Consider the following 20,029-nt stretch of genomic DNA (forward strand, 5'->3'; position numbering starts at 1 on the left):
ACTCTTCCAGAGGTCCTCAGTTCAATTCCCAGCAACACATAGTGGCTCATGACAATCTATAAAGGGATCTGATGCCCTCTTCTGGTGTGCAGGTATACAAGTAGACAGAGCACTCCTACATTAAAGAATTAATTAATTAAGGAAAAAAGTTTGGAAATAGCGTGAGGTGTAGAATCTGGAGCATAGGATGGAAACCAATTCTAAAGGATGAGATAATGTAGATTTGAGAAAGCTTTAAATTGACAGGCAGAGTGAAAGGGAGGTCCTTCCTACCTGCTGGCTTCTGTTATCTATGTGGAGAGTGACATCAGAATCTTGGTCCTGGGCTGGTTTAGAACACTTATTACTCTTCCAGAGGGACCCAGGTTCGATTCCCAGCACCCACATAATGGTTTACAGTCACACCTAGCTCCAGTTTCAAGGCTTCTGATGTCCTCCTCTGACCTCCATGGGCACTGAAGGTGCAAATGATGCATTCATATGAGATAAAGTATATAAATAAGTCTATTTAAAAAAAGAAAACAAAACAAAACTGGGGCTGGAGAGATGGCTCAGAGGTTAAGAGCACTGTCTGTTCTTCCAAAGGTCCTGAGTTCAATTCCCAGCAACCACATGGCAGTTCACAAACATCTAAAATGAGATTTGGCACCCTCTTCTGGTGTGCAGATGTACATGCAGGCAAAACATTGTATATGTAATAAATAAATACTTCTAAAAAATCTTAGTGTCTTTATGGAAAATGAGAAATAAAGGTTACTGTAAACCATTAAGAATGTTAGAGATTTCTATTAGATTGCAGTATATATTTTTCAGCACCATAAATTTTTTCCTTCTTTTGAGGGGGTTGGTTTTGTTTGTGAAAAAAATTTTTCATAACCACAGATTTTATGTCTGCCTCAATCCCGTGATGTAGATTAAGAAGTTTGCATCTTTCCTTGGCTTTCAATGTGTGTGTGTATTTGATGTTGTTTTATTTTAGAATATTTGTCTGTTCATATTGGTTTGTAATGGTTAGGGACAGGATGTAGTTAAATAGAATGAGTTTCATTATTCTAAGGAGTTGTCATTTTGTGTACTAACTTGGACTGCTTGTTTGTGATGCTTTGTGTCCCATTTCAGGAGATTTACTGAGCTGAAGCACTACAGTGATGAGCTGCAGTCCGTCATCGCACATCTCCTTCGAGTCAGAGCTGTGAGTAACCCAGAGCTCTGCCATTCCAGAGACCGTGTTGTCTAAGCAGTGGGTGGTGCTTAAAATGGACGACTGATTTTACATTCAAATCTAGTGTGTTCTGCCTTTTCAGAGAAGTGGGAAGCCGTTTCTGTTAGGAACAGTTTGGGCCTGTTATTCTCCTCCTGGTGTGTAATGGTGTCGTTGACTTGACCCCTTATCAAAAGGCCTGTCACTTCAGAGTGGGATGTAAACAATGTAGGAGTTTAGGCTCCAGAGAATAATTCCTCAGCCTTTGAGGTTTTTTTGAAGCTTTGTGGAATAATTTATAGATATTAGGGTATCTTGTGTCTGCAGTCCTTTAAGATAGGGTCTTGCTGAGCAGCCTGGATTGGCTTGAATGTAGCTGTCCTCATTGCATAGAGCACCACACCTCATTTTGTCTGTGCTCCTACGTCCCACTGAATAAACTCACTTAAGATACTGGTCTGTCATGACTAAAGGGATGGGAACAGCATTGTGCTTGGACATGTAGTTGGTTGTTTGTTTTTCTTTTTTAACGTTCTCTTTTATTTATTTATTTTATTTTATTAATTTATTCATATTACATCTCAATGGTTATCCCATCCCTTGTACCCTCCCATTCCTCCCTCCCTCCCATTTTCCCCTTACTCCCCTCCCCTATGACTGTGACTGAGGGGGACCTCCTCCCCCTGTATATGCTCATAGGGTATCGAGTCTCTTCTTGGTTGTTGGTTTTTCAAGACAGGGTTTCTTTGTGTTAATCTTGGCTGACCTGGACTCGCTTTGTAGACCAGGCTGGCCTTCAGACGCACAGCAGTCTGCCTGCCTCAACCTCCCAAGTGCTGGGATTACAGGTGTGCGCCACCATGCCCAGCTTGTAGTTGGTTGTAATGCACGTGTGGAAAAATATTTTTCAGTAAATAGAACACCTGGAAACTTGTCAAATAATCTTCTCAGAGGAAACCTTAGAAGCTGAGAGAAGGTCACCAGGTCTGGAGTAATACCATATGTTAGCTGAAATGCTCCTGAGATGGAATACATTGAATAAAAGAGCCCACCAATGAAGACAATGTGGGGCCAGTTTTCAACTGGTAATGCTTGAAGCTGGGTGCTGGGAAGTCCACGTACACTCCTCTGCTCTCTAGGAGGGATGGAGGTACACTGTTGCTCTCTATACTTTTTGGGTTTTTTGAGACAGTTTCTCTGTGTAGCCTTGGCTGTCCTGGACTCACTTTGTAGACCAGGCTCTGGCCTCGAACTCACAGAGATCCACCTGCCTCTGCCTCCCTGAGTGCTGGGATTAAAGGTGTGCGCCACCACGCCTGGCTTATACTTTTTTTGTTAAGATATGTGTTTTTTTTTTTTTTTTAATGTGTTGAATCCCCTAGAACTAGAGTTAAAGATGGTTATAAGCCTCCATGTGGGTCCTGGAAACTGAACCCTGGTCTTCTGTAAGAGCAGCCAGTGTTCTTAATCTGTGGAGCCATCTCTCCAATTCTCTGTATTCTTTGTTTGTCCCAGTCTTGGGGTTCAAACACAGGGCCTCATGAGTGCTAGTCAAATACTCTAGCACTGAATTCCCCCTTTCCTATACTTTCTGTATATTTGAATTTTTCCATAATAGTATAGAAGAGTAGGACACAGGGAGGGGGAGAAGAAAGAAGGCTGATTAGAGGAAGAAAACCTTTCCTCAAGTGGGCTGAGCTGTTAATCTTTGTGGGCTCTGTATTGTCTCTTTTCTGTTTGTATATCAAAATACCTTTACCTTTGTAAAGAAAAGAGGTTTGAGCCGGGCATGGTGGCACACGCCTGTAATCCCAGCACGCAGGGAGGCAGAGGCAGGTAAATCTCTGTGAGTTCCAGGCCAGCCTGGTCTACAAAGTGAGTCTATAACAGCCAAGGCTACACAGAGAAACCCTGTCTCCAAAAACAACAACAACAAAAAACTAAAGGTAAGAGAGAATTAAACAATACTTATACCCCTGTGGGGCGGAGGTGGGGAGGAAAGAAAGAAAGAGACTTTGTGGCTCATAATTTTGTAGGTTCAGTCTCTGGTGAACCCTCTGGCTGAGTTACAACATGACAGATGACATCATGGTGTGACCGTGTGTGAGTGTTAAAAGTAGAGATCCCAGGAAGCCAATGACTGGGGAAGGGCCCACCTTGTTAACAGTCCATGTTCAGTGGGTATTTGCTGCTATCCCCTGTTAATTAAATCCTTTCAGAATTATGTCCCCAAAGATATAAATAATTCTCACTAGGCCTTACCTCTTTAAAATTACACACTTCACTGAAGACCAAGATTCCAACACAGTCATAATAGAAACTACCAAGTCATAATAGACTCCTTAAATATACTGTAAAGTGCTAAGTAAAAAAGTCAAACTAGAGCGGGTGGCTCTCTCAGTTATCCCAATCCTTGCGAGCAAGGACTGAATATTAGAAAGGGCTTTGGCTGGTGAGGAGACATTTCTAGATTTTTGATTACCTTGAAATTCTATACATTGAGTATGAATCAAGTTGAAGTTCTCACTGTATCAGTGGAACCATGTGATACCTTCTGATTAACTAGGTTTTTGAGATAGGGCTCTGAAATCAGAATAAAGGTCATGAGACATGGACAGTAACAGCAGAGTGACGTGACATAAGGTCGTGAGGTTAAAGACCCACATTAACATAGGCTTAAAAATTCACACTGAAAGATCCATGTAACCAGTCTTTCCCCAATTTAGTGTCAACTGTAGAAGATGGCTTAGGTCAGGTTCTCAACCCATGGGTTATAACCCCTCAGGCAAGCCTCTGTCTCCAAAAATATTTACGATATGATTTATAACAGTAGCAAAATGCAGTTATGAAGTAGCATGACAATAATTCTATAGTTATTGGTCACCACAACATAAGGAACTTCAATTGCAGCATTAGGACGGTTGAGAAACAACTGGCTTAGATGCTGCTTAAGACTAGTGGTAAAGCCAGGTGTTGGTGTCCCATTCCTTTAATCTCATCACTCAGGAGGGAGAGGCAGGTAGATCGCTATGAATTTGAGGCCAGCTTTGTCTATGGAGTGAGTTCTAGAACAGTCAAGGCTACACAGAGAGACCCTGTCTTGAAAAAAATCAAAACCAAACCAAACAAACAAAAGATGACAGGTGGTAAGCTATAAACAGATGAAAGTATAAACAGAGAGAGGTATTTATCTTTTCTGTTGTGGAAAATTCCTTTAAAACCTGAAATGGTAAAGGTTATATTACAGCTAGGTATGAGTTAAATACACAAATCAAACAGAATTATTTAAGCAAAGCAGGTGGCCTTAGAGCCAAGAGGTTGAGTTTGTAACTGGTCTCTGCTGTTCACACCAGGCCAATACTGTAACCTTTGAGAATTCGTTTTCTAGAAAAGGGACTAGTGCTTACCCATCACATAGTAGGTGCTAACTCTTGTCACATGGGTGAGTGAGTGCCTGTAGCAATGAGATCTAGTAAGGGCATTTTTGTTTTGTGAGGTAAAGCAAAGGGAAGTGAAAACTAACACTTAAATTTTTCTTGACCGTTGTTTGCGCACTGATGCTAAAGTGTGTTAGGATAGCCTCACTTAATGACCCTAGGGGGATGGTCCTTTCATTCCCATTTTATATAGCTCAAAATAGACAACTAAAGTTAATAAGCTCTAATACCTCCCAGTAGATGAATATGGGATCCAGAATGAGACCCTAACTCTGCCTCAGGAGCCCATGCTCTCCGCCTCCTACAGATAGTTATGGACAAAAGATGGAAGAGAACTGGCGCTCGGTGAGTCCCTCTGGTTGGCACAGAGCCTCCTGTTGGAGGGCATGTCCTTATCACCTAAAGACACATAAAGATTTGGAACATGCTAATGTAGTTTCCCAGTTCTGTGTGACAGCTGCACTCAGGGGCTAGGGAGATGGCTCATAACCATCTGTAACTCAAGTTCCAGGGATCCAATGTCCTCTTGTATACTGTATACACCTGATGCACAGACACATGCAGGCAAGACACAATACACATAAATAAAAATCACATTTTTAATATTACCTTATTAATATTCTAAAAATGTAAGTTCACTTTGCTAACTTCTAAAGATGAAAATTTTAGTCACACCGTATTTAATATTTATTGCCAAGTTGTTTATAAATACAGTAGTACCTGGTGTTTGCAGCTCAGGCAAGAGGGTGGTAGAAGAAAACCACACGAAGCTCCTTTGGAAACCACTTGTATCAGGAGTCTTTTTAGTTTTTTTTGAAGCAGAGTCTCACTGTGTAGACTCAGGTGGCCTAGGGCTCACTTTGTAGACCAGGCTAGTCTTGAACTCAGTGATACACACTTGCCTCTGCCCCTCTAGTGCTGGAATTAGAGGCATGTGCCACCAGGCCCAGCTAGAATTTTAAATCTCAGAACCGTGGAAATCTGTTAGGGAACTCACAGGAGCAAAGGCTGTGTATGTGTCTGCCACGTAACAGCATGTCAGGATAACCACTTCTTCAGAAAGGCTATCTGTGTTTTACTCCAGAGCAGAGGGGAGGTGGATAGTCAGGGTTGCACTGTCAGATTTCTTCTGATGGAAACAATCTGGAGTGATGGCTCAGGTCAAGAGCACTATTGGGGAAGACCCAGGTTTGGTTACCAGCAAACTCATAGCTAGTTCCAGGGAATCCAGTGCCCTCTTCTGTATGGCATACATTGGGAAAAGGTTGCCTCTCGGAGATGATTTCTATAGCATTATAAACTGGAAAAGCTATGAAAGAGGAGCTTATGGACTCTGATTTAAACAGCTATATCATGTGGTGTCAGTAAAGCTAGTGCCAGCATGCTGGGCAGAGTTAATTAACAACTGACTGGAAAGACTGCAAACACAGGTAAATATGGTAGGCCCACTCATTCTCTGATTGTGTTTGGTAAAGTTTTGGAGAGTGCTTTTCTGTATTTTCTTGATTTGTTGTACTAAGCATGATTATTACGGGTTTTTTCCACCTCTTAAGAATATGTATGAATTTTTCAAAAATAATTTGTATATGACTTCACCCTAATACCAATTTCTCTTAAATATTTCAGAGAGTTGCAGATCGACTCTATGGTGTGTATAAAGTACATGGGAATTATGGGAGAGTTTTTAGGTAAGTGTCATACAAACGTAAACATTTCGCTCTAACTAGTTTTTGGCTTAAAAACAGGATTTTAAAATGCTAGTAGTGTGAGCCAGGAGAGTACACTTAAATTTTTTAAGAGTGTGTGTGTGTGTGTGTGTGTGTGTGTGTGTGTGTGTGTGTTTGTGTGTGTGTTGGAATGTGCATAGGTGCACATGTTGAGGTGTGTGTAGAACTCAGGTTAACAGTGGGTACCTTTGGTCACTCTCTACCTTATCATCTAGGCAGGTTCTCTTGATTGAATCAAGAGCTCACCAGTTTGGATTAGTCTGGCTAGTCAGCTTGCTCTGGAAATCCTCTGTTCCTCCCAAGTGCTGGGATCTTAGACAAGCTATCTTGTTTTGTTTTTCTGTGTAGCCTTGGCTGTCCTGGATTCACTTTGTAGACCAGGCCAGCCTCAAACTCAAAAAAATCCTCCTGCCTGTCTCCCCGAGTGCTGGGATTACAGTTGTGTACCACTGTGCCTGCCTCAGGCTGTCATATTAATGAGTCCTGGCTATCCAGACTCTGGTCCTCCAGCTTATGTGGTGAGCACTTTATTCACAGAGCCATTTCCCTAGATTCCTGATGATTTGGGGACAGGGCCTAATTAATCCTGCAGCTTTGGCTGTCCTGGAGCTCAGGCTTATCTCGGACTTAAACAGTCTACCTGTCTCTGCCTCTCAGGTGTTGAGATTTACAGCCATATTTCATCGTGCCTTGCAGAACAGTATTCACTGATGTCTTGTAGTAATAGCTTTCACTTTTTAAACAAATGCTTTTCTTTTAAAGCCATTTGTTATAGTTAAATTACCAGAATGACCTAGTGTTTATTATCGGGCCTATAATTATTATTATAGCAGTATTTTCTAACCTGCTAACAGTCAATGAAACACACACATATATAACACCTGTTGTATATTAAAATAGCCTTAGTTAACCTGGGGCAGGGCAGACAGATACTAATCCCCTAAGCTACTTGCCCCAATCCCATGTCATCTGCTTCAAATAATTTCTATCAAGCTACTTCCCATCCATAATTCCAAATACTTGCTAGTGCTCTTTGTCTGGCTAAATCTCCCTCCAGGCTGGCCATGTGCTTCTTCCTGCCTACCCCATGGTGCCAGTCTTCTTCTTCCTGCTCTTCTCCTCTGGTCTCTCCTCTTTCCCAAGATCCTGTCTGTCTGTCAAAGCCTGGGAACCTTAGCTATGCCTATCCTATTTGCCCTGCCCAGGTGTGATAGCTTTTTATTGGTCAAACAGGAATAAGCTCTTAGGCAAGGTATATAATTTGAGGCACAGCAAGCAGTAATTAGCATCAAAATACATGAGACCAACCTGCAACAGCCATTTATAAACAAAAAAGTGGTGAGGAGTTGTATAGGCTGAGTGAGACTCCTGACTAAAGGAGCACAGGCCCTTTACTGTCTCTGTTGGTTGCCTGGGGAATCGCTGGAAACTGCTGTCTAACAGAATACTTCCTCTGTCTTTATTTTTGCTATTTTATATTTATGAAGATTGTCAAGGTGAGTGCCTCAGTCCTATGGTACTTCAGTGATTAGAATACTGTGTGAAGGCTGGAGGTATAGCTCAGGGGGAGAACAGTTGTCTAGTTCTGTAAGGCCCTGGATTCAGTCCTCAGTACCAAACTGGGAGTGTGGTGTATGTACGTATGTGTATGTGGCTTGCATGTTTTGTTTATTTAAATCATGTTTGATTTTTTAAATATTTTATCGGGTGTTTTGCCTTCATATATGTATGTGTACAACATGTGGGTTCTGGGATTTAACCCTAGGTCTTTAGAGATAGGGTCTTACTATGTAGCCCTGGCTGGCCACTCACTATGTAGTCCAGGCTGGCCTAGAACTCACAGAGATCTGCCTGCCTCTGCCTCCCAAGTGCTGGGGTTATAGGTATGCCACCACGTTTGTTTTATATGGTGCTGAGGCTCAAACTTGGGGTCAGGAGCAAGGGAGGCAGGTGTTCTACCAACTGAGCTATATCCCTAGCTTTGTGTGTTTGTGTTCTTACCTTTAATTATTAAGTTTTAAGAGAAAACCAATATACTTGAGTCACAGAAAATAAGTCCAGCTATGGGTCCTAGCTAAAAAAGAATCTTGTAGACGACTCCACTGAATAATACCCCTAGAGCTAGTTCATAGTGTTTTTGTTTTTTCTTTTCTCCTAGTGAGTGGAGTGCCATTGAGAAAGAAATGGGCGATGGGCTGCAGAGTGCCGGCCACCACATGGACGTGTGAGTAACTGAAGGGCCAAGTGTAGCTGGTCTGCTCAGTGGGGTGCTGGTCACTCTTCAGCTGTCATCAAGTTTACTGGAATATATAGAAATGGTTTGCATGTGTAGATGGAACTTGTTCCTCTCAGGAATGCAAGGTTGGTTAATACATGTATTCCACAACTGGTCTAATTCATGTAGTAACGGAAGAAAGATTAAAATCCGTATGTACATTTCAGTGTGTACGGGAAAGTTATCCGACACACTTTAACACTGTTAATATGGCTCTTCACCTCCCAGCTTCTACCACCATGTCACAGAGTAAGGGCTGGCACTGCCAGCCAGAGCTGCGGAGACTATGGGTCTGAGTCCCTCCTGATGAGCTTGGGCTCTTTGTGGCTGGACAAACCGTAAGGCTGAAACCAGAGCTGTAGCTGACATCACGGGGACGATTCAGGAGGAACAATGCCCAGAGCGTCTGTGAGGGTGAACGCAGGGTGGGCACATTGGAGAGGACTGTTGAGAGGTTTCCTGGAGGACCAGAGCACACTCTGGGTAGAAAGCTGGCTTCATAAAGAGTGGGGTTTGTTGTTGTTAAAGAGGGAGATTTTCCTTATCCAGCTAGTAGTAAAAGAATGTTACAGTCTGAAATTCACATCTACTATACTTAACCAGGCATGGTGCCACGTGCCAGAACCTGAGGCGAGAGGGTCCTTGAGCCCTGGACTTTGACACATTAATAAACTATATATGCAGTACTTAGCAGTAAAGGAGTAAATACTAAGGTTTCTGAGGCCAAAGACGTAGCAAGGCTATGTGAAAGCCTATCTTAAAATTAAAAAAAAAAAAAAAAAAAAAAAAAAAAAATCTAAAATCTGATGTTAAAATAGCCCAAACCAGTTTTGACAAAGCATCTAGCTTTCAAGATTAACTGTAGAGCTATGCTGTGGTTGTCAAGAGTTTAGTAGAAGAGAGCTGAACGGCATACTTTTCTTTTTCTTTCTTTTGTTTGTTTGGTTTTGGTTTTTTTCCGAGACAAGGTTTTCTGTGTAGCCTTAGCTGTTCTGGACTCACTCTGAACTCACAGAGATCAGCCTGCCTCTGTTGCCCGCCCCACCCCCCGCTGGGATGGCAGGTGTGCACTCACACCACCAGCTTTAGATGCATACTTTTCTATAGTCTGCTTTTATAAGCTCTGCTGGAAAAGTAGATTCCTACACAGAAAAGGAGAAAAAAAACCCCAAAACTCTGAGTCAGATCTCATACTTTATATAAAAAGTAATCCAAGTTAGGTCATTTATATATATCATAGTAAAACTAAAATCGTAAGCTGGGCACAGTGGTCCATGCCTTTAATCCCAGCACTTGGGGAGGGAGAGGCCAGCCTGGTCCAGGACAACCAAGGCTACACAGAGAAACCAAGTCTTGGAAAAACAAAAAACAAACAAACAAAAACACCCCAAAAACTAAAATTGTAGCTTTTAGGAGAATAATGAAGAAAAGGAGCTTTTTTGTTTGTTTGTTTGTTTTTATTTTTTGAGACAGGGTTTCTCTGTGTAACCTTAGCTGTCCTGGACTCACTTTGTAGACCAGGCTGGCCTTGAATTCTCAGCGATCCACGTGCCTCTGCCTCCCGAGGGCTGGGATTAAAGACATGTGCCACCACGCCCAGCTGAGCTTTTTTTTTTTTTTAAAGATTAAAAAAATTATTTATGAGGCTACACAGAGAAACCCTGTCTCAAAAAAGATAGTGTGTGTGTGTGTATGTGTAGATGACCACAGAGACCAGGAGGGGCTGTAGGATCCCCCAGATGGAGTCATAAGTGCTTGTAAGCTGTCGCTTCTTTAAAACATTAATGCTTCTTGAAACAGTTGGAGTTATTGATGCCTTGTGTCTTACCCAGGTATGCATCTTCTATTGATGATATTCTGGAAGATGAAGAGCACTATGCAGATCAGCTAAAGGAGTATCTGTTCTATGCAGAAGCACTGCGGTGAGTATCTAACAGCTGCCCTGCAGATGTAGACACTAGCTGCTTTTTAAGTGATTTCTCTGTCAGACCCTGTACTGAAGTCCCCAGTGTACTCCCCTGTCAGGCCTAACAGTGAGAAGTTCTGCCCTTAAAGTCTTTTTTGACCAGAGCTTCCTGTTAGTGTTTCTGGCCTGTCTGTTTCTTCCTGCTCTTTTCCAGTTTGAAGATTAGTATAGAGCCCTATAGAGACAAACCGAGTTCTCTCTAGATAGGCTTCCTGGATGAGAAAAAGTTAGTATGTTTCCCCTTCCCTCCCTCTTTTGTGTCTTACTTTTCTGTCTCTGAAGAGACACCATGACCAAGGCAGCTTACAAAAGAAATCATTTAACTGGGGCTTGTTTACAGTTTTGCAAATTAGTCCATGAACCTCATGGTGGAAACATGGCGCTGTAGCTGTAGCTGAGAGTTCATTTCTGATTCACAAGCAGCAGGCAGAGAGCTGCAGAGGGAGCTAAGTGGAATGGCAGAGGCTGTTGAAGCCTCAAAACACACCCCTGGGGACACACCTCCGAATCCTTCCCAAACAGTTTCACCAACTTGCACCAATCCTTCATATGTATGAACATATAGGGTCCTTTATTATTCAAACTACCACTTTTTTCCCCCCCTTTCTTTGATTTTTTTTTTTTTTTTTTTTTGGCTTGTTTTGTTTGTTTGTTGTTGTTGTTTTTTGAGCAGAGTTTCTTTGTGTAGCTCGGGCTGTCCTAGAACTTTCTCTATAGCCTCAAACTCAGAGATTCCCGTGCCCCTGCGGGGATTAAAGCCATGCACCACCACTGCCCACCTGGATTTTTTGTTTGTTTTGTTTTATTTTGGTTTTTGGAAATAGGGTTTCTCTGTGTGATTGCCCTGGCTGTCCTGGAACTCTATTTGTAGAGATTCACCTGCCTCTGCCACTCAAGTGCTGGAATTAAAGGCGTGTTCCACCATGCCTGGCTTTTGATTTATTTTTATTTTTAATTCAAGTTAGAAAAATCATTTTCCTAAAAGGGTTAGCTTATGATTAGTTTTTCTGTCACTTTGAAAAGCAACATAAGAATTCTGTTGGAGGCAGGGTATGGTGTGCCCACCTTTAGTCACAGTGCTCAGGAGGCTGAGGCAGATAGATCTCTTGTGAGGTCAAGGCCAGCCTTGTCTACAGAGTGAGTAATAGGCTGCCCATGGCCACATACTAACAAGATCCTGTTTCCAAGTTTGGGGGGCACAGGAAAGGGAGGAGAAAGAATCCTGTTGAGGAACAGAGAGTTTTGTCAGTGGTTAAGAGTTTGTACTTGCTGGATGATGGTGACGCACACCTTTAATCCCAGCACTTGGGAGGCAGAGGCAGGTGGATCACTGTGAGTTCCAGGCCAGCCTGGTCTACAAAGCCAGTCCAGGACAGTCAAGGCTACACAGAGAGACCCTGTCTCAAAAAAAACAAAACAAACAAACAAACAAACAAAAACAAACAAAGGAAAAAAAAAAGAGTTTGTACTGGCAAAGGACCAAGTTCAATTCCCAATACAATTAACTACATGTAACTGGCCTCAAACTCACATCGATCCGCCTGCCCGAGTGCTGGGATTAAAGGCATGCACCACCATGCCCAGCCCCGAGATCTTATGCTTTTAAAGAGACCTATCGTGAGCTCTGGAGCTGGGCATGATGGGGCCTACCTGTAATCCAGGAACTCAGGAGGCAGAGGCAAGAGAAGTGTGAAATTCAAAGACAGCTTTGACTATACTTTAATGAGACTGTTTCAGAGAAAGAGTTTAGACAGTTAATAGCAGCGTTACATAAGTAAGCTCATCCTTTGTATGGATATGTAGGAGCTTTATGCTTGGGTTCTGCTAGATTTAGTTTTCAGGCTGGACTACCACATTTATTTGTTTGTTTGTTTCCGTTTTTCGAGACAGGATTTCTCTGTGTAGCCTTGGCTGTCCTGGACTCACTTTGTAGACCACGCCTGCCTTGAATTCACAGCAATCCACCTGCCTCTGCCTCCTGAGTGCTGGGATTAAAGGTGTGCACCACCACCGCCCGGCTGGACTACCACATTTTAAACTTGAAAGTATGGTCCCAAAAGCCCTGAACCCAGGAAGACCCTGTCTTGAAAAAACAAAAACAAAACAAAACAACAACAAAAAGCCCTGAACCTAGTCAGGGCCCCTAAACACATTTCTGATATGTTAAAAAACAAACAAACCCACAAACCTTTAATGCTTTTTCTTGCTCCCCCCCAAGGGCTGTGTGTAGGAAGCATGAGCTTATGCAGTATGACTTGGAGACTGCTGCTCAGGACCTGGCTTCCAAGAAACAGCAGTGCGAGGAGCTGGCCACTGGGGTGAGTGTTCTGCAGGTTTCTGGTGTGGTGTAGTAGGGGTGCAGGTGTAATGCGTAAGATGCCTGTGCCTCAGGAGACTCAGGAGGGAGTAATTTTACAATTTTTTGTGTTTTTTTTTGCAGGGGGGGTTTATTACAGATTAAAAATTACTGCCTAGAGTACACTGTCTTGACGTCCTTTTTAAAAAAAAGACTTATTGAGTGCAGTACCTCCAGAAGGCAAAAGAGGGCATTGCAGCCCTTAGAACTTTGGTAGGCGCTTGTGAGCCCCCAACCATCCTGATGTGGGTGCTAGGAACCAAACTTGTATCCTTTGAAAGAACAGCCGATGTTCTAATCACTGAGCAATCTCTCCTGCCTCTTTTGTTTTCTTTAGTGTTATAAAAAAACATAACAGCCATCAAAACTGTGGTCCTTTTAGTCCTGTCTAATAAGTCAAGATGTTTTACAGGACTTTTAGTTCAGGGCTGGGGAAATACTCAGTGGTTAAGAGTGCTTGCTGCTCTTGTAGAATTTGATTCTCAGCATTTAAATCAAGCAGCTCACAGGCACATCCAACTCCTGCTCCAGGGGGTCTGAAGCCATCTTCTGGGTTCTTTGGGCACCTGAATGACCATGCACATACTCACACACATACATTTTAAAAATTAAAATATTTTAAAAACGTAGTTGACTTTGGAAAGCCTTACCCAATCAGAATCTACATCTATCCTAAGAAGAGAGTATATTGTACTCTTTACTGCTTATGGTGTGGTGTGTACATGTCTAAACCTCTCTGTGCTGTCCAGCAACTTGGCTAGAGTTCATTAGCTGATATGGTGAGAGACAGGTTCTAGAACAGGGAAGCAGCGAGGGTACCTTGCTTCTTAGCCACATGGTGCACAGAGACAGGCTTCAGTCTCACACACTTTTCAGGAAGTCAGCTGGGGGCGGAGGCAGGTGTTCTCTGTTGAGTTTGAAGTCGCCTATCTCCAAAAAGATAGTACCGTCATAACTATTTTCAAGTAGTGTTGGGTATAATTACATTGTTTACAACCAGTAGAACGTTTGTATATTTTGAAACTAAAACTATTCCTGCTGAACAGTCCTCTTCCCTCCAGCCCTGGAAACCACAGTCCACTTTCTGCCTCTGACTGACCCCTAGATACCCAGCTTAGGTAGAAGCAGACAGTGGCTGTCATGTCATCACTTGTCATGGGTCCCCTGACTCACCCGTGTTGTGGCACATGCTGGAACCTCTGCATGCACCACACCCTGTCTGTTCATCTGCTTCCGTTTCCTTCTAGACTGTGAGAACATTCTCACTGAAGGGCATGACTACGAAACTCTTTGGTCAAGAAACTCCAGAGCAGAGAGAAGCCAGAATAAAGGTGCTAGAAGAGCAGATAAGTGAGGGGGAGCAGCAGCTGAAGTCTAAGAACCTGGAAGGCAGGTAAAACGCTGTGGTGCTTAACCAGGGCGGGGGCTGTGCTCTTGGGTGACAGCCCTTGCGTTGTGAGCATCCCTGCATGCACCTGTGTGCTGACCGCACGCACGGTTGGAGCTAATAACAGAATGGTGTTCTAGAAGTAGTTGTGTGCTGCGGGGAGGGTGATCAGATTTGTAACCTTGTGTTCCTATACTTCATGGTTTTTATTCTTTGCACACTCTCTGAACCCTTTCTTTAACCCCATTTAACAAAGCCTGATCAGCCTGCAGAACACAGCACAGTGCTACTTCACAGTGGAGCCTCCCATCTACCACAGCATGGATAGTTCTTCTGTGTGTGCTGCTGGTCCTGGTGGGTGGGTAGCCAGTGACTGTCTCTGGCAGGTTATGGGAACGTCAGAGTCAGTAACAGAGGTTGGACTCCCAGCATACCCTGCATAAAGGCTTAGCATATAGTTGTTCCATAAATATTTCTGCTTTCATTGCTTTGCTCTTTTTTTTCTGTTTTCTTCCAAATGAGGAAGTAGGTTAACACAGACAATCTGTTGTTTTAGCCACACAGTGGTGGTGCATACCTTTATTCCCAGCACTCAGGAGGCAGAGGCAGGCGGATCTCTGAGTTCGAGGGCAGCCTGGTCTGCAGAATGGGTTCAAAGACAGCCAGGGCAGAGAAACTCTGTCTTGGAGGGAAAAAAGGCATGCACAGGGGGTGGTGGAATTTTTTGGAACTGTGGGCTCTTAGACAAAGTCAGTTTTCATTAATATAATTAAAAGGTGCCTATAGGAATTACTCATTCATTCATTTATTTGGCTATGGTGGGGGCTTAGTCACACTGTTACCCAAGCTTGTGTGAACTCCCACGGTCCAGTTCCCCTTCAGCTTCAGCCTCCCTAGTAGCTGGGACTCCAAGGACCTGCCACTGCGTCCAGAGTCAGCTTAAGACCCAGGTTGTCATTTTATTTATTATTTATTTATTCATTTTTATGTGTATGAGTGATTTGCCTCAGGTATGTGTATGCATACTGTACATGCTTAGTGTCCATGAAAGCTAGAAGAGGGTGTCAGATCCTCTGGAACTGGGGTTTTAGACAGTTGCAAGCTATCATGTGATTGCTGGGAACGGAACCCCAGTCTTCTGTAGAAGCAGCTAGTGCTCTTAACCTCTGAGCCAACTCTGCAGCCCCAGGTTGTCACTTAAACATTTATATGCTGATCAGGATTCATTATTAATATATATGTTCCACTGAACCAAGGCAGGCATTTCCTGTGGCACCTATAATGCTATGAGTAGGTCAAGGAGCCATCCATATCTGTTTGAAGGTAGTGCTGTTGTGACCAAAAGTATTTATGTGCACAGAAATAGTAAACATAGTATAGGAGAGTAGTCAGATACCTCTGCTTTCCTCTCACATACTTTGTAGGAAAAGGAAAACTAGCTATCTTATGCAAACAATGGCTTTTCCTGTGCATAGACTGTTTTTTTTTTTTTTTTTAAGATTTATTTATTTATTATATATACAGTGCTACATGGATGCCTGCCAGAAGAGGACACCAGATCTCATTATAGATGGTTGTGAGCCACCATGTAGTTGCTGGGAATTGAACTCAGGACCTCTAGAGGAGCAGCCAGTGCTCTTAACCTCTGAGCCGTCTCTCCAGCCCCTACATAGGCAGTTTTAAAAGACTATGGCACAACTTACCTGAGGAGATATGAACAGATATCTGTTTACTCCAGTTAGGGCTCAGGTGACACACCAAAGAGACAGCTGCCCTATTCAGTGAGCCAGTGAGTTCATTGGGGTTACTTACAGGAGCATGAGTCGACGGGTGGCTTATGACATTCAAACCCTAGAGCTCCTTCCCAGCTTGCAGGCAGCTCCGCAGAAGCGACACTGTCCCTGGTGTTTGCTCGCTGCTTGTGTGGCGCTGTGAGGGGCCTTGTAAGTCTTGTGGCTTTCTAAGTCCACAGCCTTACAAGTGGCATTAGTTTCCCTCCCCTGTAGAAAGAGGGTGTTTCAGTTTGGAGAAAATGGCTATAACAAACTGGTTGGTTGGGGTGTAATATACAGTGTCTTTAAACAAGAATAAACATGGCTATGTGTTTTATTTCAGAGAATTTGTGAAAAATGCATGGGCTGATATTGAACGCTTCAAAGAACAAAAGAACCGGGATCTAAAGGAAGCCCTCATCAGCTATGCTGTTATGCAGATCAGCATGTGCAAAAAGGTAGTCAGCCCTGTGAGGGTGCATGACATAGGGAGGTAGCTTAGTTAGCAGAGTGCTGCGTAAAGCAAGAGGTGTGAGAACCCAGCCTGAGGCCTGTGAGAACCCAGCTCAGAAAATAAAGGGCCCGTGAGATGGCTCTGGGTAAAGGTGCTGCCATCACGCCTGACGACTTGAATTTGATTCCCACTTCCCACAGACCTCACTCCAACTCCTGCGAGTTGTCTGCTGACCTCCATACATTCTGTGCCATGTATGTGCCACACAGAGAGATATATAAAAATAAGTAAGAAGGAGCTTATATGTTTGTGTAAATTCTCTTACTTACTAACTCTTCCTAATTCCACAACTTAATTTTGAAAGAACTCCTATAATCCAATGTTCGTCACTGTGTTTATAATTTGTGTTGGAAAGTGTACACAACAAGACTTTGGTTACATACATGCTGTTCTTGAGCAGGAACTTCAGATACATTCTCATAAGTGTTAGATGCTCTAACAATTAATAGATGTAGCTCAAACTGTCTTAAGTTCACTATATGACCTAGGTTTGACTTACATTCACTGTGTGTCCCAGGCTAGCCTGAAACTCACTTTGCCGCACAAGCTCACCTCAAACCCTCACTCCTGCCTCCATTTCCCACATCTGGTGCCTAACAGGGTCTTTTTTCTTTTCTTTTCTTTTTTTCTTTTTTTTAACAGACTTAATTCACCTTATTTTTCTTGTATTAAAAATTCCTGTGTGAAAGCCATAGCTGGAGCCTGGATCCTCTGAACAGAGATTCTAGTGTGGGTTTTCACAAGATGATCAGTGAATTTCTGATAAGGAAACTTGTGAACATAGTCTCTTTCCAGAGGTCAGGTGTCAGATAGCTGTAAGGTCTTGGAGATGGAATCAAAGGTGGCCTTGGCAAAGTTGCCCAGGGTGGCAGTGCAGCCCCTGGCTGATGTGTAGCAGTCATCAATACTGGCCCTCATCAGTAGCTTCTTGGGCACAGGAGCAGAGACAATGCCAGTGCCTCTGGGGACAGAGATGAGACGAACCAAAACAGAGCCACAGTGGCCTGTCACTGTGCACAGAACAGTGTGTGGCTTGCCAACCTTGTTCCCCCAGTAGCCTCTCCACACAGGGAAAATGGAAAGCTTGGCCAAGATGGTGGCCCCTCGGATAGCAGTGGCTACCTCCTTGCATCACTTAACACCAAGACTAACGTGTCCATTGTAGTCCCCAATAGCGACAAAAGCCTTGAATCTGGTCACTGGCCAGCGTGTGTCTGCTTCTGCACTGGCATGATCTTTAGAACCTCATCCTTTAGGGATGTGTCCAGGAAAAAGTCTTGGATTCCTTAAAAGGCAAGGAGAGCTGGGCATTGTGGTGGCGCATGCCTTTAATCCCAGCATTCGGGAGGGAGAGGCAGGTGGATCTCTGTGAGTTCGAGGCCAGCCTGGTCTACAAAGTGAGTCCAGGACAGCCAAGGCTACACAGAGAAACCCTGTGTTCTTTTTTTATTCACATATTGGGAGAGGGCGCGTGCATATGGGTCCTGGTAAACCATCTCACCTGCTCTTCGGTTCCTTTTCTCAGAATAGGGCCTAATGATGTAGCCCAGGTTGGTAGTCTTGGTCTTTCAAGCACAGGGTTGTATCATCTGCAAATAGGGACGATCTGACTTCTTTGGTACCATTTGTGTACCTTTCATTTCTTTCTCTTGATTTCAAAACCATATTGAACAAGAGTGTGAGAGTAGATACCTCAGTCTTCCTGGCGTTCGAGGGATGTTTACAAATGCCCCAGCCAGGCCAGGCGTGATGGTGCACACCTTTAATCCCAGTACTTGGAAGGCAGAGGCAGATGGATCTCTTGAGTTGGAGGCCAGCCTGGTCCATAAAGTGTTTTCCAGGATAGCCAGGGATACACAGAGAAATCCTGTCTCAAAAAAACAGATCAAAAACAGATGCCCAGTTTGTTACAGTGCTACAATGTTAGCTGTAGGTCTGTTGTATAGAACCACATTATAAAGTTTCTTTTGTTTTCAGGGAATTCAAGTTTGGACCAATGCCAAGGAATGCTTCAGCAAGATGTAATCCCCAGAAGTAACTTTCTCTTCAATCAAAGTGCCCCAAAATGAAGCACAAGTAAAAAGAAATTCATTTGCTATGTAATATACATAAAACATATGGTAAATTGAATAAATCAACTTTCTTTATCTTAGGTATAGTTGTGTTCATATAGCACAAAAAGATACATTTTAATGAAGAATAAATATTATAATTTGAGGTTTTGGGGACTGGTGCTGATTCCAAAAAGTTAATTTAATAAGATATACCAATAGATGACTGGTCAGGCTTCTGAACAAGTGACTGAATGTCAGGGTGTTAGTTAATTTCCATGTGCTCCTCTCTCTCAATGCCAACTGTTCAGATCTTCATGTGGGGGAGTTCTGCCCAAGACGAGACTCTGTATTTACTTGATAGGACTCACTTCTGCTGTAGGGTTATTTTATCTTGCCTTAGAGTTGAACTGTTTGGTTTAACAAAGCTCAGCAGAAACTTATTGTGAGGTTTCCCCCCTGTTCATAGATGCCTGCACCATTTGTGTACACTAGAAAATGCCTTCAGTTTGTGTTTCACCAAAATTTTGATACTGGTCAGAAATTTTATACTGCCAACAATGAGTCTCAGCTTCTGAGATTTGCAGTGATATCAATACATTATTATGATCTAGGAATCACTATATAGAAAGTTTTAATTGAACATTATTCTCAAATAATAGCTAACCTCAGCAGCAAGCCTCTATTTCTTCCGCTTGGCTCTGTGTACATGGCATTTCAGGGTACGAGATGCAGCGTTTCCATGTGTAGGGCACTCGCAGTGACACGTGGGCCGGTACCTCCATCATTGATGTGCTTTTCTGTCGCCTGGCTGTGATTTTCGTAAAGATAAATTATGTCGTTGTGTCTTCATGTGTGTCTCATGGCACATGTTCAGAAGCCAAGCGCTCTCTGTAGCTTGCAGAATCTTAGCTGTGTGCTTATTATTTCTAATGTTTTAAACTACACTCAGTACTGTTTAACAGTTGACTTTTTTACATGTTTAAAATGTTGCTGGATTTTTGTGCTGTTTGCCAAACTTACACAATAAATAAAGGAAGTGTTGTGTTTATTTCCAGAAGATTATTTATTTTCAGATGATCCATACATGTAAATATCTGATTTTGTGTGAGAAAGTAAAGCATCCATATTGTGGTTTTTTTTTTTTTTTTTTTTTTCCGAGACAGGGTTTCTCTGTGTAGCCTTGGCCATCCTGGACTCCTTTTGTAGACTAGGCTGGCCTCGAACTCACAGCAATCCACCTGCATCTGCCTCCCGAGTGCTGGGATGAAAGGCGTGCGCCACCATGCCTGGCTCATATTGTGTTTTAAAGTAGCCTAATACTGGTGTTTTGAAAAATAAGA

At 43.0% G+C, this 20,029-nt stretch overlaps 1 protein-coding gene across 2 annotated transcripts in view; it reads left to right on the forward strand.

Annotated features, from left to right (window-relative positions):
- The window catches only part of Snx4 (sorting nexin 4), a 53,075-nt gene extending 34,171 nt beyond the window's left edge, over window positions 1–18,904 (forward strand). The window contains exons 7-14 of one of the 2 annotated variants that reach the window (XM_051149818.1): window positions 1,120–1,192; window positions 6,265–6,326; window positions 8,524–8,589; window positions 10,473–10,562; window positions 12,825–12,924; window positions 14,210–14,355; window positions 16,465–16,579; window positions 18,613–18,904. In XM_051149818.1, coding sequence (XP_051005775.1) covers window positions 1,120–1,192; window positions 6,265–6,326; window positions 8,524–8,589; window positions 10,473–10,562; window positions 12,825–12,924; window positions 14,210–14,355; window positions 16,465–16,579; window positions 18,613–18,660 — 700 coding nt within the window. In that variant the 3' untranslated portion in view covers window positions 18,661–18,904. The remainder of the gene's footprint in view (window positions 1–1,119; window positions 1,193–6,264; window positions 6,327–8,523; window positions 8,590–10,472; window positions 10,563–12,824; window positions 12,925–14,209; window positions 14,356–16,464; window positions 16,580–18,612) is intronic. The other variant, XM_051149820.1, reaches the window with a different exon arrangement.
- The last annotated feature ends 1,125 nt before the right edge of the window (window positions 18,905–20,029 follow it).

Source organism: Acomys russatus, chromosome 8 (genome assembly GCF_903995435.1).
Source record: "Acomys russatus chromosome 8, mAcoRus1.1, whole genome shotgun sequence".
In the NCBI taxonomy this organism is placed as follows: domain Eukaryota; kingdom Metazoa; phylum Chordata; class Mammalia; order Rodentia; family Muridae; genus Acomys; species Acomys russatus.